This window comes from Anguilla rostrata, chromosome 13 (genome assembly GCF_018555375.3).
Source record: "Anguilla rostrata isolate EN2019 chromosome 13, ASM1855537v3, whole genome shotgun sequence".
Lineage (NCBI taxonomy): Eukaryota > Metazoa > Chordata > Actinopteri > Anguilliformes > Anguillidae > Anguilla > Anguilla rostrata.
In genome coordinates this window covers 30,581,869-30,607,453 of record NC_057945.1, presented here as the reverse complement: position 1 = coordinate 30,607,453, position 25,585 = coordinate 30,581,869, and the positions used below count along the sequence as shown (strand labels likewise).

At 39.7% G+C, this 25,585-nt stretch overlaps 2 protein-coding genes and 1 long non-coding RNA gene across 4 annotated transcripts in view; 2 read left to right on the top strand and 1 right to left on the bottom strand.

The window, feature by feature from the left end:
* Positions 1-312: 312 nt before the first annotated feature.
* On the bottom strand, positions 313-17,914 carry LOC135238602 (opioid growth factor receptor-like protein 1). 2 transcript variants are annotated; one of them, XM_064306672.1, is made up of 8 exons: positions 17,805-17,914; positions 5,538-5,594; positions 5,273-5,308; positions 5,080-5,149; positions 4,910-4,988; positions 4,040-4,106; positions 3,708-3,856; positions 313-3,051 (listed from the first exon to the last, which is right to left on the bottom strand). In XM_064306672.1, the coding sequence occupies exons 2-8, from the start codon at positions 5,562-5,564 to the stop codon at positions 1,638-1,640; spliced, it is 1,842 nt and encodes a 613-aa protein (XP_064162742.1). In that variant the 5' UTR covers positions 5,565-5,594; positions 17,805-17,914; the 3' UTR covers positions 313-1,637. The 2 variants fall into 2 exon arrangements, with proteins under 2 accessions (XP_064162742.1, XP_064162741.1); XM_064306671.1 differs by lacking the exon at positions 17,805-17,914 and adding an exon at positions 6,854-7,161.
* Positions 11,527-25,585, top strand: part of LOC135238605 (uncharacterized) — a 26,298-nt gene continuing 12,239 nt past the window's right edge. Inside the window, exon 1 of the long non-coding RNA XR_010325155.1 lies at positions 11,527-13,155. This is a non-coding gene — a long non-coding RNA (uncharacterized LOC135238605). The remainder of the gene's footprint in view (positions 13,156-25,585) is intronic.
* Positions 16,282-21,695, top strand: LOC135238604 (potassium channel subfamily K member 15-like). The gene is made up of 2 exons (XM_064306676.1): positions 16,282-18,033; positions 19,353-21,695. Exons 1-2 carry the CDS (start codon positions 17,751-17,753, stop codon positions 20,288-20,290), a joined length of 1,221 nt encoding a protein of 406 aa, XP_064162746.1. The 5' UTR covers positions 16,282-17,750; the 3' UTR covers positions 20,291-21,695.

Here is a 25,585-nt window from a genome sequence, read left to right as displayed (position 1 = left end):
ATGTGCGGTGTTTGGCCAGAATTTCTTGTGTCAGTGTTCAAAAATAAAAAGGACTGTTCCTTCTCAAAATAACACTATCTATTCTTATGCCTTCCCTATAGAATTGAAAAATTCTTTTCTGAAAATGAATTATCTCTCACAGTTGCAGCAGTGGTGTGTGCTGTTTGAACAAGTACTATAATGTATTGCATGTTATGCTTGTTTTGCTTGTTTAAATATCTTGATTTGATATTGATATTTGCCATGTGTCTTTGTTAACATAAACAGGCAGTTGAAATTATTCCTCAATTCCAGGGGCACACTCCATGCTCATCAATTTAATTGTTTATTGTTTAGTTGTAATTGTTTAGTGAATCAATATTTGGCATCTGTATGTAACAGACAAAGACAACCAACTTAAATTAATTTGACAATCTAATAATCAAGTCAACCCAACAACACAAAGAAGACAGATTCAGCAAAATCACAATCAAAAACTAAGAAACTACAGACCGAAAAATCCAAAGAACAGATGTGCACTCAGTTACAGGATAGTACAAATTTTCAAACAACACAAATGTACATTCTTCAAATTTGTGATGTTTTCTTAATTATCTTTTTCTTAAGTTTCTAAACTTAAGTTATTCCTGATAACATTCTCTGTGACTAAAATTCAAACTGTCAACAAGTATAAGTAACAGAGGGCAGTATTTTTGTTTTATGAAACAAGTAACGTACAATAAGCAATGACACTTACATTTCAGACTATCTGCTCATCTGGTACTGCCCAGTGATTATTTTTATTAATCCCACCCAACTATAATTTCATTTTATTGCAGAGCAACCCTGAGTCTAAAAGGAAGAGTTTGTAAAAACCACAATAAAAATCCCAGAATTTTAAAATGTTAATTTCTCTTAACTAGGCGCTTTTCATGTTTAGAGAGATTATTCACCATTTTAAGTCACGTTACAATATGTCAGCATAATTATGTCAGATGATTTGCCCCCTTCCTGATTTCCTCTATTACTGCATATTTGTCAAAGTGGATGGTTTCTAATCTTTTTGACATGGGTGATATGGGTGTTTAATAACGTTTTTTCATTAAATATGTGAAATGATACTTAAAAAACATGTTTTGTGTTTACTCAGTTTCTCTTTGTCTAATATTACATTATGTCTAAAGATCTGAAACCATTAAGTGTGATAAATACGCAATAACAGGAAATCAGGCAGGGGAAAATGCTTTTTCACCGCACTGTAATTGATTGCAGTGTGGCACAATGTGATCATGTGACTTTTATTCTTGATGACATGCATGGCTATTTCTGACATAATGTGATTTAAGAGGGTAAATAATCACTCTGAACATGACAACCATCTAATTAAGAATAATCAGCAGCTTGTTAGAATTCTTGGATTGCGCTTGTGGTTGGGATGAAAACCAGCATACACAATGGCTCCCCAGGACTGATTTTGGGTACTACTGCTATACTATTGCTTCAGGAAGACTTTTTGGCATTTGCTGAGATGCAAGGTTTTTCTTTTGGCTTGAAAACAGCTTCTTCTTTTACCAGAACTTGAACATTTTTCTTATGTGCAAAGGTTTTAGTGTGGAATCTATGGTGTGCTTCGCTCACAGATATCCGTTTTACATGGCTCATTGCAATTCCATCTCGGAGTCCTCATCAGTCTCCATTTCCTGGTCTCTGCATATCATGGCATCGTCACTGGCCTTCACATCATCAGGATTAGATGACACATTCCCAGCATCATTACCAGAAGCCGTGTCTTCCACTGCACCTTCTGGTCTTTGATCCTTGTCTGCTCCAACATCGGGTCTTGGACTCTGGCTCATTCCACCTTCAGGCAGGTTACTGATAATAGGTACATCTTCAGGCTTGCAGAGGTTCATAGCTCCTTCCAGGCTGACACTATCTTCCACTCCTCCTTTTGGTCCAGGACTCTCGAGTGCTCCACCCTCAAGTTTGTAACTTTCTACACCTTCAGCCTGAAGTTGGTGACTTTCATTCACTCCGATGGGTCTGAGATTGTTCTCAGCTGCATCTGCAGGTTCACGACTCTCTGTCCCTTTGCTCTCTCTATCTTCACCTATGCTGTTGAGACTCTCTTTCGCTCCTCCCACAGCTGTGGGATTCTCTGAACTCTTGGATAGCTGAGAATCTATTTCATGAGTGACATCGTCATCTTTAACTGGATTACTGCTAACTGAGGGACCATCTTTTTTTCTAGCTGAGTCAGGCACCTCCTCTGCAAAATCACTGTCATTGGGATTTTCATCCATTCCCATCATTTCCTTCTTGTTTTGCTTCTCCGGTGGTGATCCCTGCTCTGCTGCTGGTGTGTCATCTGCTGTCGAGTTATTCTCAATGTCATCGCTGTCAGACTGCTTCTCAGCAGGCACCCTGCTGCTCTCTGTCTTTGCCTCAATCCCTTCTTCTTGTGCAGATTCTTGTATGACTAAGTCTTGCAGTGGTAGACTGACGGTGATTTGACAACTGTGTTCAACTCCTGGCCCCGGCATGTGTCCTTCTAATGGACTGTCCCCATTCAGACTGCCTGAATGTGGTAAGTTGGGTTGGTTTATTTCCTTGTTAACTGGAGGTGGCTGTTCAACTGAGGACCTTTCTTGCAGTGGGTCGACTGATGGTGCCTGACACTGAAAAGCCTTTGAAGTTTCAGAGTGGTCTTCAGTTAGATTTGCCTCATTTTTCTTGTCACACCCAGATCCATCTGATTGGCCACCTTTTTCTTGGTCTTGCTCATCCACATCTTTCTGTTCCCACAACAGTTGAATCTTTTTTGGGCACCACACAAACTCACATTTGGGCTCGTAATGCCTGAAGGCGTACTCAATCAGCTTTCTGCGTTCATCCTTGTCAAGGACAGCAAAGAGGAAGTAGTCCATTACACTCTGTTTCACATTTTTCAAGTTATTATGAATCAGAGTCTCCTCTAAGAAGAATTTAACCAGGGGGGCTTGGTAGTGCTTGAACCCCAGCTCCCCTAAACTCTTCAGGATCCGGGTAATCCGCAGGCTGTTGTGTGTGTTTCTAAAGCCAAAAAAAATAAAAATAGATTACATAATGAATTTGTTACAAAATGCCTCCACTGATGATTTTTCCAGATTCCCATAGTCAGATTTTTAATCACTGATTGTGTGACATTAGTGGCTGGTGCATTTTAGGCACTAAAAATTCAATTCAAATTCAAATTAGCCAGTTACTTTAATATCATACATATTTGTTACTTGTTTTATAGATGTACGTCTCTCACCTACCAACGACATTATATCAGGGCCATAAGGGCTGGTGGAGTTTTCCTTTTCATTATAATTTAGCATCTGGATTATAATATTGGGATAGCCATTGGGATAGTTTTTCGCATTTACAGTATCCTATCAAACTACTGATGCAGGGCTGGCCAGCAGAGATGGGCTCCCCCTCTATCTGGGTTTTTCCACATGATTTCTTTCCACCAGGGAGTTTTTATCACCACTGTTTGAGTGTTTTCTCCCTACTGGACAATTTTTTTTTGCACCTCACTTGTTGGATTTTGGGGGGGTTCAGGCGTGGTCTTGGCCAATTGTTCATATTTTATAACGGGTCTTTGTTATGGTAAAATTGAAATGAATTGAACAGTTAGTTAAATAAGGTATGGCCATAAGTCAAAATCAGTTGCTGCAGTTGAATTACATGAACAAACTGACCGGTTGAGGTTGTCAAATCTTTCCTCCCACTTTTCTGAACGTTCTACCCTTCCTGTGGATTTGTCGACTAGCCGTATGCCATAGAAGTCCAACATCAGCTCATAGGATTCCACCAGCCTCTTCTTTGCTTCCTCATCTTTACAAAATTTCTGTGGGGACAATAAAGAGTGCAAAAGCACAAGGTGTGGGCAGGCTGTGTGCCACACTTCACTACTTAAAGTAATTAAACTCCAGCAATTATTTAAAAAATGTTTTCACTTGTTTTTCTCATATCACCAATTATATCACCAATATGCCATCATTTTCTGACATCTTTTGTTAATAAAGCCTACCTCTATCTCCTTTTTAGTGAGTTCCTTGGCACGATAATTCATTCCAGCTTCTTGCAGTGGAAACAACCTGAGAAATACATATGCTGTTGAGTTCAAAAGGAATCAAAGCACCAGTGCAGTACTTAAACTACTTTTTTTTTTTTACACATTGCATTGCACTTAGGAGATGCTCAGGCTGGTATACAGAAGAGGTGGACATCAGTGTAACTCTCAAAAATGTGACATCACCAGGAAGGCATAGAGGCCCATTAATACGTGTAATGTTAACCTAACAAACAACAATTTGTATTGTAACTAAAGAAAGTACCACTAGAAAGAAAATCTTTGCCCAGCTATAACACGTATTCAAACGTAAATCCAAAAAAGAAACAAAGGAAAAGAAAGTTGATCTAAGGGGGTCATGGAAGCCACGGTGCAATCTGAAGAGATGAGTCTTCAGCCTGTTGGAATTCTGGCAGGGTTTCTGCCATTCTGACTGCAGTGGGAAGCTCATCCCTCCACGGAGGGGCCAGAACAAACAGGAGACCTGACCTGGAAGTCCAGTTGTGCTGGGAGGGTTGTGTCAGATGCCCAGACGTAGCAGAATGGAGGGGTCTGGTACGTATGTAGGGTCTAACAATCGCTTGAAGTTACAGCAGAACTGTCCCTTTAGCTGCTTGATAGGCTAGCACCAACGTTTTGAATCTGATGCGCGCTGACACAGGCAGGCAGTGGAGTGGAGGGCGATGAAAAGGGGAGTGACATGGCTCTATATGGGGAGGTTGTAGATCAGATGCATGGCAGGATTCTGGATGGGCTGCAGAGGTCTTTTTACTGAAGTATATAATGTTAGGTCCTATGTTCCGGGTTGTGATAAACACTGGGTCTTACCACTGAATGTAGGAATGGACATATTCAAGTCTTTCATAGTCTCCTTTCCAATGCTCGTGAAATTCTGTGATTTTCATGTCTAGAAAAAAATAAGGAAAATGTTGTCAGCTCACCGGACAGCATGATACTTGCATTCAGATAATTCATTAAAATTCTATGGAGTGACATACCGTCAGGCGATGAGGGAATTTCATTACGGTAGAACCGGAGATTAACCATTTGCTCCTCCTCGTCCAGATCCTGGAGAAACAAGCAGGGGGAAAGAGCTTCTATGAGCCAGGCAAATGTCCAGATTCAATATTCATGTGTCTGACATTATAAAGATTTCTGTTTGCTAATTAAGTGTAGAAAAAAAAAACTTACTGTACGATGACCCCAAGAGCATGATTGGTACTTCTCCTGTTAAGAAAACAGTAGGTCACCTCTGTGAATCTTCAAAAGCTTAAACCTATAGGATGTGTACACACACTGACTTCATGTACAAAGGAATACCGAACAGGAACACGGATCTAAAATTCTCAATAGCCTGTGTGCACAAGTTTTTGTTCCAAAGTATTGCTCTGGCTTAATTGGTCCAATTAGTTAATTATTTGGTTGTGTTATATTTAGGAGGAACCCATGGCCTTACTGGATAACTGTGTCGATAGGTTTGCATGTCCTTGGCAGCTCGAAGGTTTCTTCTCCCCTGGAAAAAGGCATGTCATTACAACAATTTGGCACCTGTAAAGATTTTCACTCCTCATTGATTAGTTATTGTTCTGTTGCTTTTTCTCTACTCCTGTATAAACAACTAATGCAAAAATAAATTATTTAGAGGTCTTCGGAATTATATTAATTTTTTTTTATTTTATATGGAAAGTGGCTTAATTGATAAGTATTCACTGATGTTGTTCAAACTCAGATACAAATATTCCATTAAAATCTGCAATAATGTACAGTACACAAAGAGAAGAGGAAGCTCGGGGTGTCATTCACAACAAAAAAAAAAGTAGTTGCCATGTACCCAGCGTAAACAGTGAACATTTGCATGAACCACCACCTTTGCATTATTTTCCACCACCGTTTTAGTTGCCCATCATGGAAAAAACTTTGTGAATTCTTATTCCATATTGCAATTTGTGCATATGATTTCACTAAAAGCATAAAATGCCGTCAATGTCTATCACTCTATAATGACTTTCAATGTAATTAATTTTGCTTTGGGCCAGGAAAAGCCTGTAGCCATTGAGGACGAAAACCTTGATGATCAATCATACAGTAACTATTACTGGTCGTCGCATCATTTGGCGGTCCACGCTACCAAACACCGAAAAACACGCTAACCTAATTATAACAGGTGCGTGCATATTGGGATGTCTAGCCTACCATTAAAAGTAATCGCTGCTTCCTCTACAAACCACTCCCAAGTTTCCATCGTGTACTGAAGAATCTCTTCAGACTACCTCTTAACACTAGGGCTACTGGTCCACTGGTCCGAATCCCAGATCACTGTTTTATATCACTTGTATCTTATTCTACCACTTTTGTGTTGCACTCGTGCTATTGTCTTCATATTGTAGCTGTTTATATTTCTTGTAATCATGTCTCACTTCAAGTTTAACTTGCCATAGCTTTACTGACTTAGCCTATCCTTACTACGTGAACTAGACCTGATGTTCATGGCTATGGATAACTGATACTTAATGAGATTTGTATCTTATCGGACCCGTGTTCTGTAGTTATTCCAATGACCTTCGGTATGCACTTATTGCCGCTTTATAATGTAATGCGGATCTACCGTCGTCACGAGCCAGCCAACTAACAACAGTCAAAAAGAAGCCTATTTTCTCACAAATGAGTTATTTTACTATACTGTGTAGGCTACAAGATACAAGTAAGGCGAATCAAATACATTGTTTAAAAATAAAATAAAATTATAACAAAAATACACAAGAAGGCACGAACTCTATAGCCAGTGTTCCGCCATGAGTTTTTTCCTTCGGAATCGCAGCCTGTTTCCTCCCAGGTCGAATCATACTCGCACACCAGATCGTCTTCTTCTTCATCTTCATCGTCCGACCATCTGTAGAATGGAGTTTCCATGATGAAGGAGACAATCCTGGAGCGAACCGAGGACAGCTAGGCTGGCAGGAATGTAAAATCGCCCCTGAATCCGTTTCAGTTCGCTACTGGAACGGAGTAGCCTAATTATTAATGTATTGTAATCAGTTTCTTTGAATTGAAACCGGAAGTTTTCCCTAACGTGATGTTTGACTAGTTGACTTCGTGGAAATGAAAGTGAAACTCAGTTGAAGGACAGAAACTGCTTTTATTATTATTATTATTATTATTAACTGAGCTTTGTAACCCTTTTTTGCGAGTTTGCTGTCGGGTTGTTTTCCGAAAGGGAATGCTGAGGGGGAATATAGCGTATCATACTTAAGACGTGTTTCATTGTATTTTAAGCATTCTGTCGTGAAAAATATTTAGGTCGAAACTGTATACCTAAATTACAATGCAGGCTTAACTGGCGTCCCCGGAAGCCAATATTAACATGGCTTCGACTGCTATAGTCTAAGTATAATTGAAAATTTGGCACCACGGATTGCACCATGACGACGGAGAAAAACAAAAAACAAACAAACAAATAAAAATAAAAAAAACAATTGACTATATATTTAGAGGATATAGAATATTCAAAAATAGTATTCAGAGTATTCGAAGTATTCAGAAATAGCTTCATTCCGCACAGTAAACATTTTTTGAAACTGAATAAAAGTTTCAAGGTAGGCTGTTGGCCAACTCAAAACCATGACGCATAATATGCGCGTGTTCGCAGAACTACCTGTAGATGGCAATATGGAGACTGAAAGAATGCTGGCGCAAATGTTTTGGAGCAAAAAATCTTTTCAGGCGTTGTTTTGCTTCAACAGCTTTTACATTGTTATTGTCATCTTGTGAATTCTGTGTAATCTTTCTTTTTTCTTTTGAAGTTGAAGTTTTGCCCTGATCTTACTCCTGGGTAATGTGTTCTGTTACTAAATTTCTGTATATCTACTGTACTTAAGTGTTTCATTTAGAAGTACCAATGCACATTCCCGTTATAAGGACATGAAGGCAATAATATAAAACAGCCCTTTAGGGGCTGGCTATTATAGTTGCAGTCACCATCGTGTATTCTGGAAAGGTGGCCATGTTGGAAAATGCAATATCGTATGTGGTCATAAATTCTGTTTTACAGTATACAGTGATACGGTGGCCTTAGTGACATCACCTGAGAGCTGTACTGTGAAATGAGATGGCACATTGTGTTTACGAACACCAGACAGGAAACACATTTCACACATGGATCAAGAGGACTTGAGCCAGAATGATCGCTGAATGTGTGCTTCACCGCTCAGCCACAGAAGCTGTATTATTATATAGCAATATTGAACAGGAAGTTTATGCGCTGCAGCTGTAAGAAACCATGTGGAATGTGTGCCCATGGTCTTCTTCTTAACAACACTGAAAATGTTGCTTTGCATCTGTGTGAAGGGGTGGCCTTCACTGTAGAGGGAGACTGTACATTATATGTGTCGAAAAAATATGTGTGTTGGTATATGGTTTTTTAAAATTTTATTTTGATTTTGATTTAATTAAGGAAACTGGCTGCAATAGCTTACATTCCCTTTTCATATATGTTATGTGTAAAGGCAATTAAGGGAATTTACTGTTTTACATTACATTTACATTGCATTCTTATAGCAGACACTCTTACCGGGTGCGCCTTGTAATGTAGGTGGACACAAGCGTCCTTGTCTGATACATATGAGCAATACTTTCAAACTTGGCTAACCAAGTGAGTACAGATGCCTCACTAAAGCAGTAATACTTAAAAGTTAACTATGCTAACCAGTAACCAAAATACAAATTCTGAATACATCCAAAGTACATCCATAATAATTGCGAATAATAAATAACAATTGATATAATTTGTAAGGTGAAATTAAAATGTTGATCAAATCCAGATCTCAAGAGTTTAGTATATTTATCCTAAGCAACACAACAATGTTAGTGATGTCATCATATACTAAAGGCATCAGGATCTAAGTATTTGCTTAGACATGTACATCAGTGTTTGAGAGAAATTTGCAAGAAGAATTTGCAAACCATGCAAGAAGTGTGACCTTGGCCACATGCCATCACAAAGGAGAACTGAGTCTACCGCAGAATTTTATGGATTCTCATTAAAGAATGAAAAGGGAATTGCTCCCCAGCTTGCAATGATATTTTACAATTAATTACAAATTAATTCCCATTTAATCTCTCTATCCCATCTAATCTCACCACCCACACCCAAATCCATTCATAAAGGGAAAAAGTGCATAGGATATCATTGAGTTATAGCCATGCATAAATTCATACTAGAAAACCTGCATATCCTTGATGCAAATTTAGGTATTGTTGTAAAGCTGTGAATGTATGCAGAGTTTACCTCCTCCATGTAATTTTCCCCATTTGAGTAAAAGGAAAACTAACAGAATTACAGTCCTGCATTATGTATATTATATATACACTCACCGGCCAGTTCATCAGGTACACCTGTTCAACTGTAACCTGCACCCGTTAACGCAAATATCTAATCAGCCAATCGCGTGGCAGCAACTCAATGAATTTAGGCATGTAGACATGGTCAACACGATCTGCTGAAGTTCAAACCAAGCATCAGAATGGGGAAGAAAGGTGATTTAAGTGACTTTGAACGTGGCATGGTTGTTGGTGCCAGATGGGCTGGTTTGAATATTTCAGAAACTGCTGATCTACTACTGGGATTTTCACGCACAACCATCTCTAGGGTTTACAGGGAATGGTCCGAAAAGAGAAAATATCGCGTGAGTGGCAGTTCTCTGGGCGAAAATGCCTTGTTGAAAACAGAGGTCAGAGGAGAATGGCCAGACTGGTTCGAGCTGATAGAAACAGCAACAGTAACTCAAATAACCACTCGTTACAACCGAGGTATGCAGAAGAGCATCTCTGAACGCACACCACGTCAAACCTTGAAGCAGATGGGCTACAGCAGCAGAAGACCACACCGGGTGCCACTCCTGTCACCTAATGAAGTGGCCGGTGAGTGTATATATATATATATATATATATATATATATATATATATATATATACAGGAAACTTTGATTACATAAGATTTTTCTGCCCTTTGGTTGACCCACACCTTGTGTACAACTTAGTATTTTTTCTGTCTTCATTTTATGATTTACAAGTTAGCCATTTTCAGTGTAGTCCAAAAGGCATTAATCTCAGTAACACTGTGACTTAAGCCGCGTTTCCACCAAAATTACCCGGAACTTTCAGTCCCAGGAACTACTTTACCAGGAACTAAAAGGTTCCTTCAGCCAATGGTTGTCTGCGTTTCCACCGGGGTCTAAAGTACCGCGAAGATTAGGCAAATTAACCCACTGACGTTGTCGTCGGTCCATCTGTCATATGATTTCTTCTGTAACCCTATACTACCACCGAAGTAGCCTACATTTTCTAATAACCGGGACAGCCCGGAGGGGTTTATTCCACTTATATACAACGGGTTACCAACAATGACTATATATGGTTACTTTTGTATTTATTGATTTTCATATATCCTCTCAAACACATTCATTAACAGCAGAAAACATGCACACGTTGTAAACAATTTGCTGTTTTATTACTTTCTCGTCGTCGATTCCATATAGGCTAATCGCAAAATGACAAGAATAGAACGAAAATTCGGACTTGCGTGAAAATGTAAATTAGTAGTGGTACAGCCACCGTTTGCTTTCCTTCGAAGTTACTGCTAGCCGAGCAGCGAAGTGTGCCCTCCAGATGCGAACCATGCACCATAAATGAGTCCATAGTCTTCCTGGTCTTTTCGTGGAATTGAAAATGGCAGTAAAATTGAGTAAAATTACGGCAGTCTGAAAAAGCTAAAGGGAAGATTACTAGAATTAACCTGTTATTTTACCCGGATAAAAAGTGCGGAAGGTGATTTCCAGTTTGCTTGTACTGTATCACCAATGTTAATTATGCAGAACTACCGCATACCTCACATAACTGTATCAAACGTTTTGAGTCAATTACAACGGGCTAACAAAGAAAATCCGGAAGAAAATATTCAGCAACCGAATTAATCCGTTTGAATGTTTTGGTAGCCTACGTAATATGCTGTCCCAGCACGAATGCTTAGCATTTTATAAAACGAATACTAAAGCAAGAAAAGAACAGAAGAGCACACGTTATAATTCCAAGACGTTGACAGGCCATAAAGTAGGCTACTGCGCCGCATAACATACAAGTTTGATTTGAAGTTATTATGAAAATAAATTGGTTTGGCGCTGCATATTTTCAAACATGGCGGGTAATGGCGGAGAATAAATACAACACAAATGCTACGAGTACTCGACCAATCAGAAATGTTCAGCACTGCAAGCTCCACCCAAAAGGTTCCTGTACTTTCGGAAAGTACTACCCCCCGAGCAGGAACGTTTTGGGGGGTAAAACAAAGCCCCCAGAACTAAATTTAGACCCTAGTTCCTGCGGTGGAAACGCACTGAGTTCCTCAAAAGGTTCCTAGTTCCGGGGTATAGTTCCTGCGGTGGAAACGCGGCTTTAAATGCTTTTTGCTTCTGGGAGAAGGAGAAGCAGATTTTTGATTTTGTTAAATTGATGATGTAAGGTTGTGAAACTGTGAAAACGTTCAGTCCACTGTGAGAGGACAGCAGACAGAAAGCTAGGCCTGCAGTGTATCTGTCTGACTGCTGCACACCAGAGCAAGAAACAATGAGTTTGTAATTTGATTATGCTTAGAGGACCTTTTTTCTTTTTTTCCCCAGACATTAATTGGCTAATATTTGTCTTATGTGTCTGGCATTTCAGAGAACAGAAAATGCATTTCTCTTCCATTATGGGGGAGTGCCTTTTCTCCAACATCCCCCGACTCTTAGCTGCTATTTTAATCTTTGGTTACTGTGGAAACCAGCAGGATGTGCCAACCTCCTGCATACAGTGGTGACTACACCAATCACATCTGGGTGTGTATATTTCTCTTTGAATTAAAACCCATATCAAACGTCTGCAGTGGTGAGTTCTTTTCCTGTGCTGTTTCACAGATTTTGGATACCATGCTGTGGTAATAACAGTGCTTAGACAAAAAAGAAAAAAAAAGAAAATTCTACTTATCTGGTCGAAGTCACCTGCCAATTAGCGATCACTCTAGGTTTCATTTTTCACCATTAATTCACATTATTATGAAATGTAAATCCATGAAGTATATTATGAACAAGTATGTGTGTGCTGTTTTTCTTTCTGTCACTCTCTGGCATTACAAAGTGGCTGATTCTAGTCTGAATCAGGAACTTTTTGTTACTGATTATTCTATATTGATATATGTCAATAAATAACTTGAATACTAATGCTTTGTAGTAGATTGTAGCTCTTCTGACAGGACTGACATGTATTTGTGCAATAGATGTATTCTTTTATGCCTTGATGACATTGTCATCTTTAGATTTTACATTTTCGTTATAATTTATTGCAGTGCATTTTACCCTTCATATTTATTGTTGTATGACTCAGAGTTTTAAAACATACACATGAAAATTTATGATATTGAATCAAGTGTTAACATTTCATGCATCCACAGAAACACAGTATTTTTTTTTTTCCAAATTACATTTCAGTATGTTTATTTTAGTATTACCAATGAAACAAAATAAGACAGGAATAAAAAAAAGAAAAATCCTTCTGAACAGATGCACGAAGGTATATTGAATTTAAAAAAAAAATTCATTAAAAAATATTCTTGTGTCACAGCTGGGATGATGTGATCCAGTACATTCTTGTCTTGGTACTACAACAGTATTTTGACAGAATACTACAAACTGTCTGTACAGTAACCAGTGTGATGGCAAGAAAGGAACTGGGGTGCTGTCCTCCAGGGGGCAGCATCGGCCTTACAGACAGGTCTGGCCGCAGCTGTGGTTCATTGTAATCACACCAGCTGCAGCCCCATGACCTAATTATGGGCTCTATAAGAGGCCTAGCTCCCAGGCCTAAGGATATGCTGCTTTTTAAAAAATGTTTTAGATGTGTTTGGGAGCTGGGCTATTAACAGTGTGATGGATTGATGCCAGTTTTTGGATGATTTTTGTTATTACTCTTCCTTTGAAGGGTTTGGTTGCCAGATTGGCCTTTTTGTGTGGCCTTTACTACTTTGGTGTTTTGGACAAATAAAACCGGTAAGCCAAACTTTCTGTTTTGTCCTGTCTGCCCACCACTTGAGCAGTGTCCAGCCCCAGCCCTGCCTCACACCAGTTGCAAGGCACACATTATATATGAAATGATTGCACTGCTTCTACCTGCACACATTGTTTTCTTGATAATAGACTTGCAATATTAATAATGAAATTATAATTGCAATTTTCATTTTATAAAAAGCAAGTACACCACAAAGGACAAGTTGCAATTAGGAGTCACCTTGTGAATTTATTTCTAGGTAAGAAGAGATTCCTATAAATATTACAATCTGCAGCAAGTGTGAGCTATATGTGTCCATTATGAAATTAACATTTTAAAATGCAAGAAATATATTGTGATCATTCCAGGCAAAATTGAAAGGTTTCTACTATTAACAAGATGTCAATATGTTTTGAATATGTTTTGATGTGTAATACGTTTTGAAGCATTTGGCAACAGCTTCAGAAACTGAGACTGCTGAACTTGCTTAAGTTCTGGGGAGTCATCATCTGAAGGCCGCTACTTATCCATACTAAATCAGTAAATCAGGGAACCTTGAATGAAAACGGCATAAAAAATGCCAGAGAGGTGTGCTGTATTATGGGTAATAGTAGAGTAACATTAAGTTACATTATCCACTTGAGAGCGTGTGATGTTCCATAGTCTCTTATGGACTGATGTACAATTTTGTAATTTTGTGTCCATTAGCTGCCAAACATGCTGGCTTGTGTTTAGGTTTAGTGGGTATATGATTCCCTTAATATTTGCAACCTATCCTTTTTTTTTTTAAATGATCTATTCCATCTTTTGTCTGTGGTCAGGCTCAGTCAGCAACTCATTTTGTTGACATAACCATAAGCATGTATTCTGTTGTACAGTGTTGCTGTCTTTGCAGTATTGGGACTGGCCCACTAATAGCTCTCCCAGCAGAGATAGCTTGCCCAGGGTTGTTACAACTGCTTTTTTTATTTTTTATTACCACCTCGCTTCCTTTCCTTGCCTCCTTTCCTAGTGTGGAGGCAAGGAAAAGTAAGCGATTGGAATGCACCCAAATTGACAACGCATGATTTCAGACGTCAATTTCACATTTTTTTTTACCCGTTTGGCCTTTCATACTAGGAAAGGAGACCAGGAAAGGAGAAAAATAAGCAGTTGGAAGGCACCCCATGTCTCACATCGGTGTTCTAACCTCAGCCCACTTGGCTTTGTCCATCAGTAGGAGATGATCACAGGGTGGTATGGCTAATATGAGAATAACTTATTCAATGAATACCAAGCATGTGGTATTGTTTGACATTGTTTGAGGAAGTCCCACACTGTAAAAACTGAATTTTTCAGGCTATAAAATAGCAAAGGTATGAAATTGTAAACAGCTGAAATGTAAATAATTGTATTGTTTACTGTGAAACACCGTAATATTTAACAGATACACAGCCTGCTACCATATACTTAACATGGTACAGTAATGTTCTGGCCACCCTGTTGTACAACAGTGCACATGGTCAGCCACGGAAAGTAACATGTTGATCGGATCCAGGGATTTAGTTGGCTGCATGTGAGCAGTAATGCATGCACGGTAAAATGTGTAATCAACTCTTACAGAGTACATATGGTGCCAACTGGACTCGGATGTACTTGGTCAGAGTTGAATTAATACTGAACATTTTAGTTTGTGGCAAAAGTCCTCTGCAAAAGATCAATGTCAGGGCTCACAAAAAGGATTACGACCCAGGTGCAGAGACCAACGCGCAGGCAGAGGTAGGTAAAATAAGTCTTTACTGCAGTCTTTAAACAGCAAAAGCAAAAACCGCAACAAGGCAACAGGAAGTACTGTACATGGGGGAGCTAGCAAACATGCAAGAGTACAAAAACCAAACTGAAAAAACCAGGAACTGAAATACACGGTGAGACATGCAAACAATGGCAGGAAACAAGCAGATATGCAGAATGTGAGAAATCTATCATTAAATACAACACACCATTAGCAGCCACGAGACACTAAACACAGGGAAATCAAAGGAACAGGGTGAGAACTAAAACGGGGCATTTCGTGGTCAGGAACCAGAGCCGTGACAGATTAGAGCAGGGAGTGTCAAACTGAATTCCCAGGGGGCCGCAGTGCGTGCAGGTTTTTGTGGTGTTACTTCAATCAGCTGCTAATTAAGGCTTTGAGAACGAGGTCTGTGGATCCTTTAGCCAATCAGTGACTGAAATGAAGCAATGGTGCCGAAACACCCCAAAAACCAGCAGACCCTCAAGGGCTGGAGTTTGACACCTGTGGATAAGAGTCTCAAATCCCTGAGAGGGTTCTTCCTCTGCCCTTTCCCTTAATGGGGTCCCACCAGCTGCTTGCACTGCCGGTAAAGTTCAGCTTCATTTATGTCACGCCCGCGGCCCCTCCGCGGCAGCGACTGAAACATCCTCTCATCTCTCAGCTTTCATGGAGGAGCATCACAGTGGTGGCCTATCTTTTCACTCCGAACAATCTTTTCCTCTCCATACCCTGACTGATCGGTGATGTTGATTAGTAACGTTGACAAAATGAATGAACTATTGGAATATTACAAACCTTTGGCAAAATTAATAATGGTTCCATTCACAAAGGAGAGAGAGTAAGGGAGAATATACACACACATACACGTGTGTTATGAATAATGTTATTTTTTTAGATTGCATTCTTCTTGTTTTGAAGAAAAGGATGTGCTTAAGAATGATCCCAGTAATTAAATTTCAATACTTTTCTGTTCATTTTAAGTGAATAAAAAGATATCTTGAAACATGCGGCCGTGATTGGTTGCCCTATTTCTCTGAAAAAGTGACTCTGCAAATGACAAATGTTCCATTGACTAGTCTGGTACAGTGTGCTTCATAAAGGTCAGCTCTGCCCGGCATGGGTCATCCGTCAGAATGATCCAATACCGAAGTGAATTGTGAATATTCTTTCCATGCATGCTTCAAAAGGCAAAGCAATCAAGATAGCTGAATGTGAAAAGGCCAGCTGTTTCCACAATTCCCCAAAACACTTCTCTCTCTCTCTCTCTTTCTCTCTCTGCTGATTAAACAGGAAACAAAAGCAGGCATGAATATGTAACTGAACCTTCACAATACTTTTAGAGTGAATGTTCCTCGAGAAGAAATAATGTTTTCATTTCATCCTTTTCATAACGTAAAGGGTTAAATCCAAAATCGCTCCCCTTTATTGTAAAGAGCAGACTATGGGAACAATGGACAGCATTAGCTGCACCCCGCTGAAGCTCCACTGGAGAAAGCAATCAGTACCACGGCCAGCGGCTCGTGCAGGTGACACGATTTGGCGCCAGGCTCTACGCGCTATATAAAAAACCGTTTTGTCATTTTTGTATGGCCTCTTTGAAACTGTATGTGGTGGTTTTAGGATTAAAACGGTGATCAATAACACGTAATTTGCATAGTAGAGAAAATATGGAAATGTAGGCTTGTAATTAACGTGTTAATAATTAACGTCTCATTTATGGATACATTAATAAATAATTTCTTACAGTTAATCTATTTCTTACCAGAAGGTAGCCTATTGCATGCAAGCTAATTAATGGCCGATACACATAATTATTTGTTTGTACTTCCCCACTTCCACCTCCTTTTTACAGTAGCATTCGCGTTATCCATATATGTTTATCCGTATGCTGTCAGACTAGTAGGCCTATATTGCCAATTAAATAGCCGTAGAGACTGCTTAACATTTTTTCTTGCTGCTATGAAAAGTGAACCGGCGTGTGAGCTCTCCTTGTAAAAGCGGCAGTTAGGAGGCAAATCACTGTCGGGGATTTAAGGGCTATATATATCCTATGTTCTGCTTCTGACATGAAGCAGTCTGGTCCATGTCAGAGATGCACAGAACTCGGCTTCCGTAACCAATTTAAACTGAGACCGCGCTGCAGCCGAGATAACCAAGCACTTGGCCTCCGGTTATAGTGCTGCAACAAGACAGACCCGGTTGGTTGAAGGAAACAAAAATTAAACAAACTGGATTGGTTAAAATGTCTGAGACATAAATCCATGTAAGAATGACTGAAGAAGACGGAGGCGTTTATTGGTGACGAGGAGACTGTCTGAGGAGGCGTTGTAATCTTAATGTTTGAGGTTATATCCACAGGTGAAACACTTTTGTTGTAGGCTACGTTTTGAGCAAGGTAACATTCAGATGTAGGTATAATTAAACTGAACTGCAGTCGCATTTGATAAGGACGTCCCTCAACAGAAAACATGTTCGTGCGGTTGATTTCAATATTGGATATTGAATTCAGTCTTTTTTAAGAAGCGTAGAATGCAACAATCGGCACAGTTGCATAGGCTTTACTTGCACGTTAAATACATAACTGCCAGTATCAACATCAAATAAAAACTGCGACAGAATTTCTTTTCGGACATTCGAGCACCTTAAGTATTCCTCGGAATGTTGTAATTAACAAGCTGTACGTCATATATTCTTTTTTTAAAGTTCCGAATTAAATGGCTTCGCTTATGTGCTAGTGTGAACATCAGTCATGTGGTGAGTTGCACTAGCATTTCACCGCGGCTGCCCACAATCCTTCCCCATTCTATTTCGCCGCGTGCGAAGATGAAGAAGCAGAACATTCGAACCTTCTCTCTGATCCTGTGCATGTTTTCCTACCTGCTCGTTGGGGCTGCCGTTTTCGACGCGCTGGAGTCGGAAACCGAAAACTCAAGGAAGAGAATACTGGAAGAGAAACGCAACGACGTTAAGAACAAATACGGCTTTTCAGATGACGACTATCGCGAAATAGAGCGTGTGGTTTTGCAAGCTGAGCCCCATCGCGCCGGGAGGCAGTGGAAATTCGCCGGATCCTTCTACTTTGCCATCACCGTCATAACGACGATAGGCAAGTTTGATTTCTGAAGATACTGATTTGGTTTGAGTAAGATGGTAAAAGACTAGTAACATTGGCATTCTTAGGTTTGAGAATATTTAAGTTTTCCCACTGTGTTCTTTTCTCTGTTTAGTGATATATTTGAATTCATAATATTATATAGGCTATTATATATATGTGTGTATGTGTCGTTTGAAACGTGTACGCGAATAGATTGTAATAATACACAATACACAATACCTGGGGTTGAATTTCAAATTAGAAGATAAATGTGTGAATATACAGCTAAATGTACAAATACTGGGACAGTGGCACAAATTTAGTTTTCTGTACTTCAGCTTATTGAATTTGCAATAAAACAATGAATATGAGGTTAAAGTGCAGATTGCTCGGTTTAATCTGAGAGTAATTACATCCATATTGGTGATCCATGTAGGAATTGCAGCGCTTTTATACATAGTACCCCCATCTTAGGGGAGCAAAAGTAACTGGACAAATGAACATAATCTGAAATAAAGTTGTTATATTTTGCACTTTGTTGCAAATACTTTGCATTCAATGACTGCCTGAAGTCTGTGACCAATAGACATCACCAGATGCTGGGCATCTTCCCTGGGGATGTTCTGCCAGGCCTATACTGCAGCCATCTTCATTTCCTGTTAGTTTCTGTGGCATTTCTTTAAGTCTTGTCTTCAACAAATGAAACGCATGTTCATTTGGATTAAGGACTGGTCAGTCAAGAGCATTCCACATTTTGGCCCCAAAAACTCCTCTGTGGCTTTAGCAGTATGTTTGGGGTGATTGTCCTGCTGCAAGGTGAAGAGCCGTCCAATAACTTTTGAGGCATTTGGTTGGATCTGAGGAGAAGTTTCTGTACACTTCAGGCTCTAGGTTTTAACCCTTCCCCCCAATTTAAATAAAAAGGCAACTTTGTCTGGTTTACACTGCTGCTCAGACAACTACAACCAGCTGATCAGCAAGAGCTGATCTGAGATCAGCCTGTAGCTTCTGGAAGTTTCTTTGCTAAGATGTCCATGTTGACTGACTGTATGAAAATGGCTGCAATTCCTACACTGATCACCAAATATTGATGTAAATGCCCTCAAATTAAAACTGACAGTCTTCACTTCAACCAAAATTTCATTGTTTTATTTCAAGTGCAAGGTGCTGGAGTACAGAGCCATGGCAACACAAATTGCATCACTGTCCAGTATGTTTGCATTTAACCGTACCTTCCATCCGGCTCCCCCAAGCATCAGGCACTTTTGCACATGCTGATGATGAAAACACCAGATTGTAATACTGTGTGTGACTATGCTGTGATCCTGCAGGCTATGGCCATGCAGCACCTGGTACAGATGGTGGGAAGGTGTTCTGCATGTTCTATGCTGCGCTAGGGATCCCCCTTACGCTTGTGATGTTCCAAAGCCTGGGGGAGAGGATGAACACCTTCGTTCGCTACCTGCTGAGGAAGACCAAACAAAGCCTTGGATTGCGGCGGACAGAGGTCTCCATGGAGAACATGGTGCTGGTGGGTTTCCTGTCCTGTATTGGTACCCTGGGCATTGGGGCGGCCACCTTCTCCTACTATGAGGGCTGGACCTTCTTCCACGCATACTACTATTGCTTCATCACCCTCACTACCATCGGCTTTGGGGACTTTGTGGCTCTGCAGAAGAAGGAGGACCTGCAGGAGAAGACGTCCTATGTGGCCTTCAGCTTCATGTACATCCTGGTAGGCCTGACGGTCATCGGGGCCTTCCTCAACCTGGTGGTGCTCCGCTTCCTCACTATGAACTCGGAGGACGAGCGCCGTGACGCCGCGGAGCGGGCGTCGTTCAAGAGAGGGCGGGGCCGGGCATGGGGAGCTTCGGGGAGGCGCGGGGGGCTCAGTTCGGACGAGGACGGGTGCAGCAGGAGCATGCTCTTCCTGCCCGTGGAAGAGAGCGCGAGCTGCATCAACCTGATCCCCTCGCCAAGTGAGGACCAGGAGCAGGAACTGGAGCAGCTGTACCTCCAACGGCTGCACCCGCCGAAAGCGGAGTCCCGCCTCCGCTCCCTCTGCCCCTGCGTTTGCTACCAGCTGGGCGCCTGCGACAGCCCCGCCCTCTCGCACCACGACCACCCAGGCTGCCACACCAACTTTGTCTACTACAGCTCCATCTCTTACAGGATTGATGGGGGGTCCCACAGCTCGAGGGAAGGCACTGCGCTGTGCTCCTCTGAGGGGACCTACCTTTCCCCGCTTGCGCGGAGGAATTCGTTATAATGCCTCGAGCAGAATTCTCAGCAGAAATTCTGCCGTTTTAACGTTGAAATTTATTTTTATACACTGAGTAGATAGAGAGGGTGAGCTGAGTATTATCTGTAAATTTATACTGCTTCATATACTTGATGTCCTATTAAAGGATAATACTGGTAATTTTAATTTATTCAGTATCATTCAGCATGTCATGTCATATGAAAATACCTAAACTGAAAATGTTTCTGTCCGTTTCTCAGTACTTTTTTCCTACCAAATTTAGCGTTCAACCAGGAAAGTCATTCATTTCAGTTGTGTGCTGAAGTCATTGAATGCAGTGCAGAAATACATATTTTCATTTTCAGAAAATGCAACCTGTTATCGCAAAATACATGACCAGTGTACTTTTTATCAAATTTACTTCAAATTGTTCATTTCAATGGGGACTATTTTTCAGTATTTTGGTGCCATGCCAAACTACTTTCCACATACCAAAAAAGCAATCGTTGTCACTTTGTACTTTTTTTTACTCAATCAAGTTTATAAAGTAATTAGTTCATTGTAATGGAGAATTATTCTGACTAAAGCAACAGTATGTCTCTTTGACTTGTTTTAATTGTTTTTTTTGGACAATGGAGTTCTCTGCTTTCTGGTGATTTGGCATTGGCTAGATGGATAATGATTTTTTGTAGGGTAAATTATTAGTAAGTTGGGCAGACACATTATCGGCTTTGGTCTTTTCGTAGGGTTTGATGATGATACTGAAAAAATGAAAACTACCAGTGTTATCCTTCAGTCACAATGATTGTTTGTTGAGCTGTTCAACTGATTTATGCTGCTACCATTTTATTTCCGCTGCATGAAATCTGGATGTATGGTTGTACATGGAACAGGTAGACTGTGTCCCTCTTCCAACAAGTTTATGAAACCTAAAGCAGGCCAGTCAAAATCTCAATGTAATATGTTTTATCATATATCTTATTGTCAAAGCTATGGCAAAGGAACCAATATCTAGTGGTGAGAACTGTGGCATGCTAATAGGAACTCTACATTAAAGAGTAGAGCAGATTCAAAGCAATGTATTTTATTTAGTATATATCGCTAGCCTCTAAATGCAGGTCATTTTTTTTTTTTAAAAGCATGCAGTTGTTTTATTTGTATTTAAAGTGTTGGGGGCAGTGAGGAATTGAATAAAAATATTTTTATATTCTATTTTATTAATCAAAGTTATTACTTCTCATAAAAAAACAAAGGAGAAATATCCTTTGTTTTAAAATAAAAAACATACTTTGGAAACTATATAAGCACAACTTTCTATAAATAACAAGGCTGTTGTAATTCTTTATTTCCCTATACGGTATGTGTTGATTTATCAGTTAGAGTGTTGTGTATATCCAAGTTAAAATACACAGATGTCCATGTTATTACGCAATCTGTTTCATGTGTTTTTTTTTACATGGCCTATTAGACATGCAGCTAATTAATTTTGATCAGGTTCAGCTCCAGCACAGTCATGTCCTCCACATATACAGGCACATAAAACACGAAGCTCCGTTTATAGTCCAAAAATAATTCAATACAGTATTCAAAGGTTCAGAAATGAATTTAGATGAAAAGTGGCAAGGAAGAAATTTATTGAAACAACAGATATTGTATCATGGTATATATGTACACGTTATGCTCAAAATTTCAGTTTTATGGTATTTTGGTTGACAGCCAGTGAATAATTATCAGAAGAATGCACGTGGGTGAAAGTATTTCCTAATGTAATTACATTTATTGTCCTAATTCAAAAGGAATTATTTGCGTGCGTGTGGGATGGGGGGTTGGGGGACGGTGGCAGTTTTTGCGATTTGGCGCCTGGCTGAGAAGCTCCATGTGCTGAGAGAGACAATGAGGAAACTCAAAGGGGCGGTCGGTTGGCATTTCTATCGATAGCAATCATTCTATGTGCAGTGATGGACCCCTGTGGCTCGGAATTATTTCCCTGTTGTGAGAGTGCTGATTATGGCCAGCAGCCTTACAAGGCAATGTATAATGGGCAATAGCATCACCAAGTGGGGGGGGGGGGGGTATAATGGGCAATACCATCACCGAGGGGCGGGGGGTTCTGTTGCCAGGGTAATCCTCCCACATCAGCACTGGTTGAATACACTCTGTTTGTGCCGCTCGCCAAAGTAGTGCTATCATGACTGTGCAGCTGAGCTTGCGGGCTACAGAGTGAGAAATGGCAGCTGGCTACATGTATTTTAGAGGATGCTCATGCCTGTTCCTGGCTAATGAGGACACTGCAGCTATGAATCGCTGTGGTGATTTTTTTATTGATCTGGCTCATGCTGTTAAAGCACTATTCTAGTGCATGGATGCGCTCTGTGGTCTTGTATCGAATCCAGACTGTGCCAGTGCTGACTGCTTATGGCAGTGAGGGTGGATAAAATAATATTGGGTTTTTCAAATTGGGAATAAAAAGGGGGAAAATATTAAATAAATAATTTATGTTCTGTTGGATCTCAGTCCAACATTTACGTAATGCAAAAATGCAAAAATTCAGGGCAAAACAGAACTTTATGTTTTATGGAAACTTTATATTTTCCATGTATAAAAAAAATACTGTAATATAGAGCAAATTTTAAAAGTACAAGGATGACATATAAAAGCATACTAAAACACTTTTTTCCGATGTGGTCCTTGATGGACAACAAACAATACACAGAACATACAATGTGAACAGAAAAAAAACATTTGAATAAGTTTGTATACTGTACATAAGCATAAGTTTGTAATGCAGTTTCCAGCCAGCTTGCAATATTTAATGTGTTTTTGTCAAATGATACATGAACACTGGAATGGAATAAGGGCCCACGCACAGTTTTAAATAAGTGGCTAACGTATACATCATGCTGTGTACTGCTTCCTATAGTTTGAAATATGTGCTTTTGTCAAATAGCTTGTCATAATTAATATATACTGTTGTAGCCCCTGCAGGCAAGCACCCATTCGACTGCCGCCGGGGCCAACTGTCTGTCTGCCAGTGTTTCGCAAAAACGTTTCTTTCAACAGCTGATCCACATCTCAATTGCCTCACCTCAGCTCAGCTCTCCTCGAGGGGACCCCCATAGTGCCGATTTGCAAAACGCTGGCGGACTGACAGCTGTGCTGACGGCGGGCCACTTGTGCGCTGCTTGTGGGCACTGTAGGTTTTTTTGGCAGGGATTGCAATTTTGATCCGTAAACTACCTTTACAAACAGCCCCCGAAATATGAAGAGGAAAGTACAATACGTGCTTGCCGTCTTGACTGCAGTAGTGAAACTGCAGTCCAAGTGTGTTTCCACCATTGTTCCTGCATAAACATTTTAAAAAAATATACAAACAGTTCTTTTTTTTAACATAGAGCCACCAAAAAAGCACAACCAGACACTGTGTTCTCTCAACAGCATAACTTCCATTAGTCAAATGCATAGGGCTAGGTCTGGGGTGGTAGTACAATCAAATAAATTATTTCACCACTATCATTCAGATGCAGTTATTTAAAAATCTGTGGGAAACAAGAAGCCTGCATGGACAGATCTATTGAGGTCAAGTGCAGTGTGCTTAGCTGGAGTTTAAACCTTGAAAGCACAGAACTGCATTATAATGGAGACAGCTAATGTTTATATATAACTGCAGTTAGCCCTTCGTGTGATGTCACTTTCATTACAGTCATATTTTCTCCAGCTTTGCTTTATTGTTTATGTATGTTCTCTGCATTTTGCTTTCATATACCATTTTAGTGCCTTATTTTCAGTGACTTTGTGTGCTTAGAAATAAATAAAATGTAAAAATAAAATTTATAACAACACTAAATAATAATAATAATAATAACAACAACAACAACAAAAACTCCTGGAATAATTATGCATATAACACTACTTTATCATTTATTCCTCAGACAAAATAGATTATAATTGATATTCCTGTCATGTGCTTCGCTCAAAATACATTCATGCTAAAAGGGATGCAAACAATGCATTATTTGTAATGTTCTTGTATAATATTTACTTAAATTCATTTTTTATGTTTTAAGAAGTACATTGCCTTGGCGCATTATACTTTGAATGCTATGGGATGTCATTTTACATCTTCAACACTAGAGGGCAAGATTGGTCGCAATATTGTCCAGTGCGAGATATATCCTGTGCACAATATTGACAAATTATGTATGACCATAGCCAACTGTAGCCAACTTAAGTGCGCTTTCCACATTTAGTGTCCTTGCCTACAATGATTTTCTTTTATCTTTCAATTAATATTATGAGCTAACATCTGATTTGTAATCCCCCCCCCCCCCCACACATTATATACCTTTTAGAACTGAAGCTGCACAACAAAGCCAAAACAAATTTTATTGTATGTAGTAAACAGTGCTTAAGAAACAGCTGTTATAGAAGGTGATGTAAATGACATGTTGTCTTTATTTCATATGAAACAGGAATCCATCTCGTATACATGATTCTTCCACTAATGGAACAGATAATATTTTTGTCAGCTGCATCTGCCTACTCCTCTTATCAATATAATAACAACAATTGTATTTGAATCCTAAATGCTAAAAGTAAAAACCACACTACCAGAAAATGAACAGAAAAGAGTAACTTTTTTCTGAAAATACTGTAGTTTTGTACGACAGAGTTTGCCTTGGCCAGAAGACTAACCCTGTATGCATCAACCATTTTCTGCTGCTATAGTATTAATTTAGATAAAAATTTTGCTCTGTTGAAACACCAAATAAATATGGTCTGGCGATGATATCTGGGTCATTATGAAAACACCTTTAAGTTCTTCACCTCACTGTGCTGCCCATTGTTTCTTTAAAGTATGCTGGGTTAGATGTGGGATTTCCAGCTGAATCACATTAAGGCTTTTTCTGAGCTTTTTTGACTGAAAAAAACATAACCGGCATTATAGTTGTACAACTTTAATAATCTTTTTTTATTATTAAAACACACAGGCATTAAGAATTATAACACAAGATCAGAATAAGGAGCTGCTTTCTCAACACAAGTACAGCTGCTGTCAGCAGTCTCTGGCCTGTAGATGGCAATAGCACTTCACTGTATTAGAACCTTAGCTTTGAAAGTTTGTTCTCACCTCCCACACAAACTGGTTATTCACTGACTAAAAGATTTAATTGGAGTCACATGTTCAATGCTTTGCAGTTGGCTCCATGGTGATCAAGGTTATCATGAGCACTTCAGTCTCTTCATTGTTCATGATGGTCTATCACGTCTGAAAGCACTTACCAGTACAGCACAAAACCTATTGAGCTTATAACAAGGAGGTTA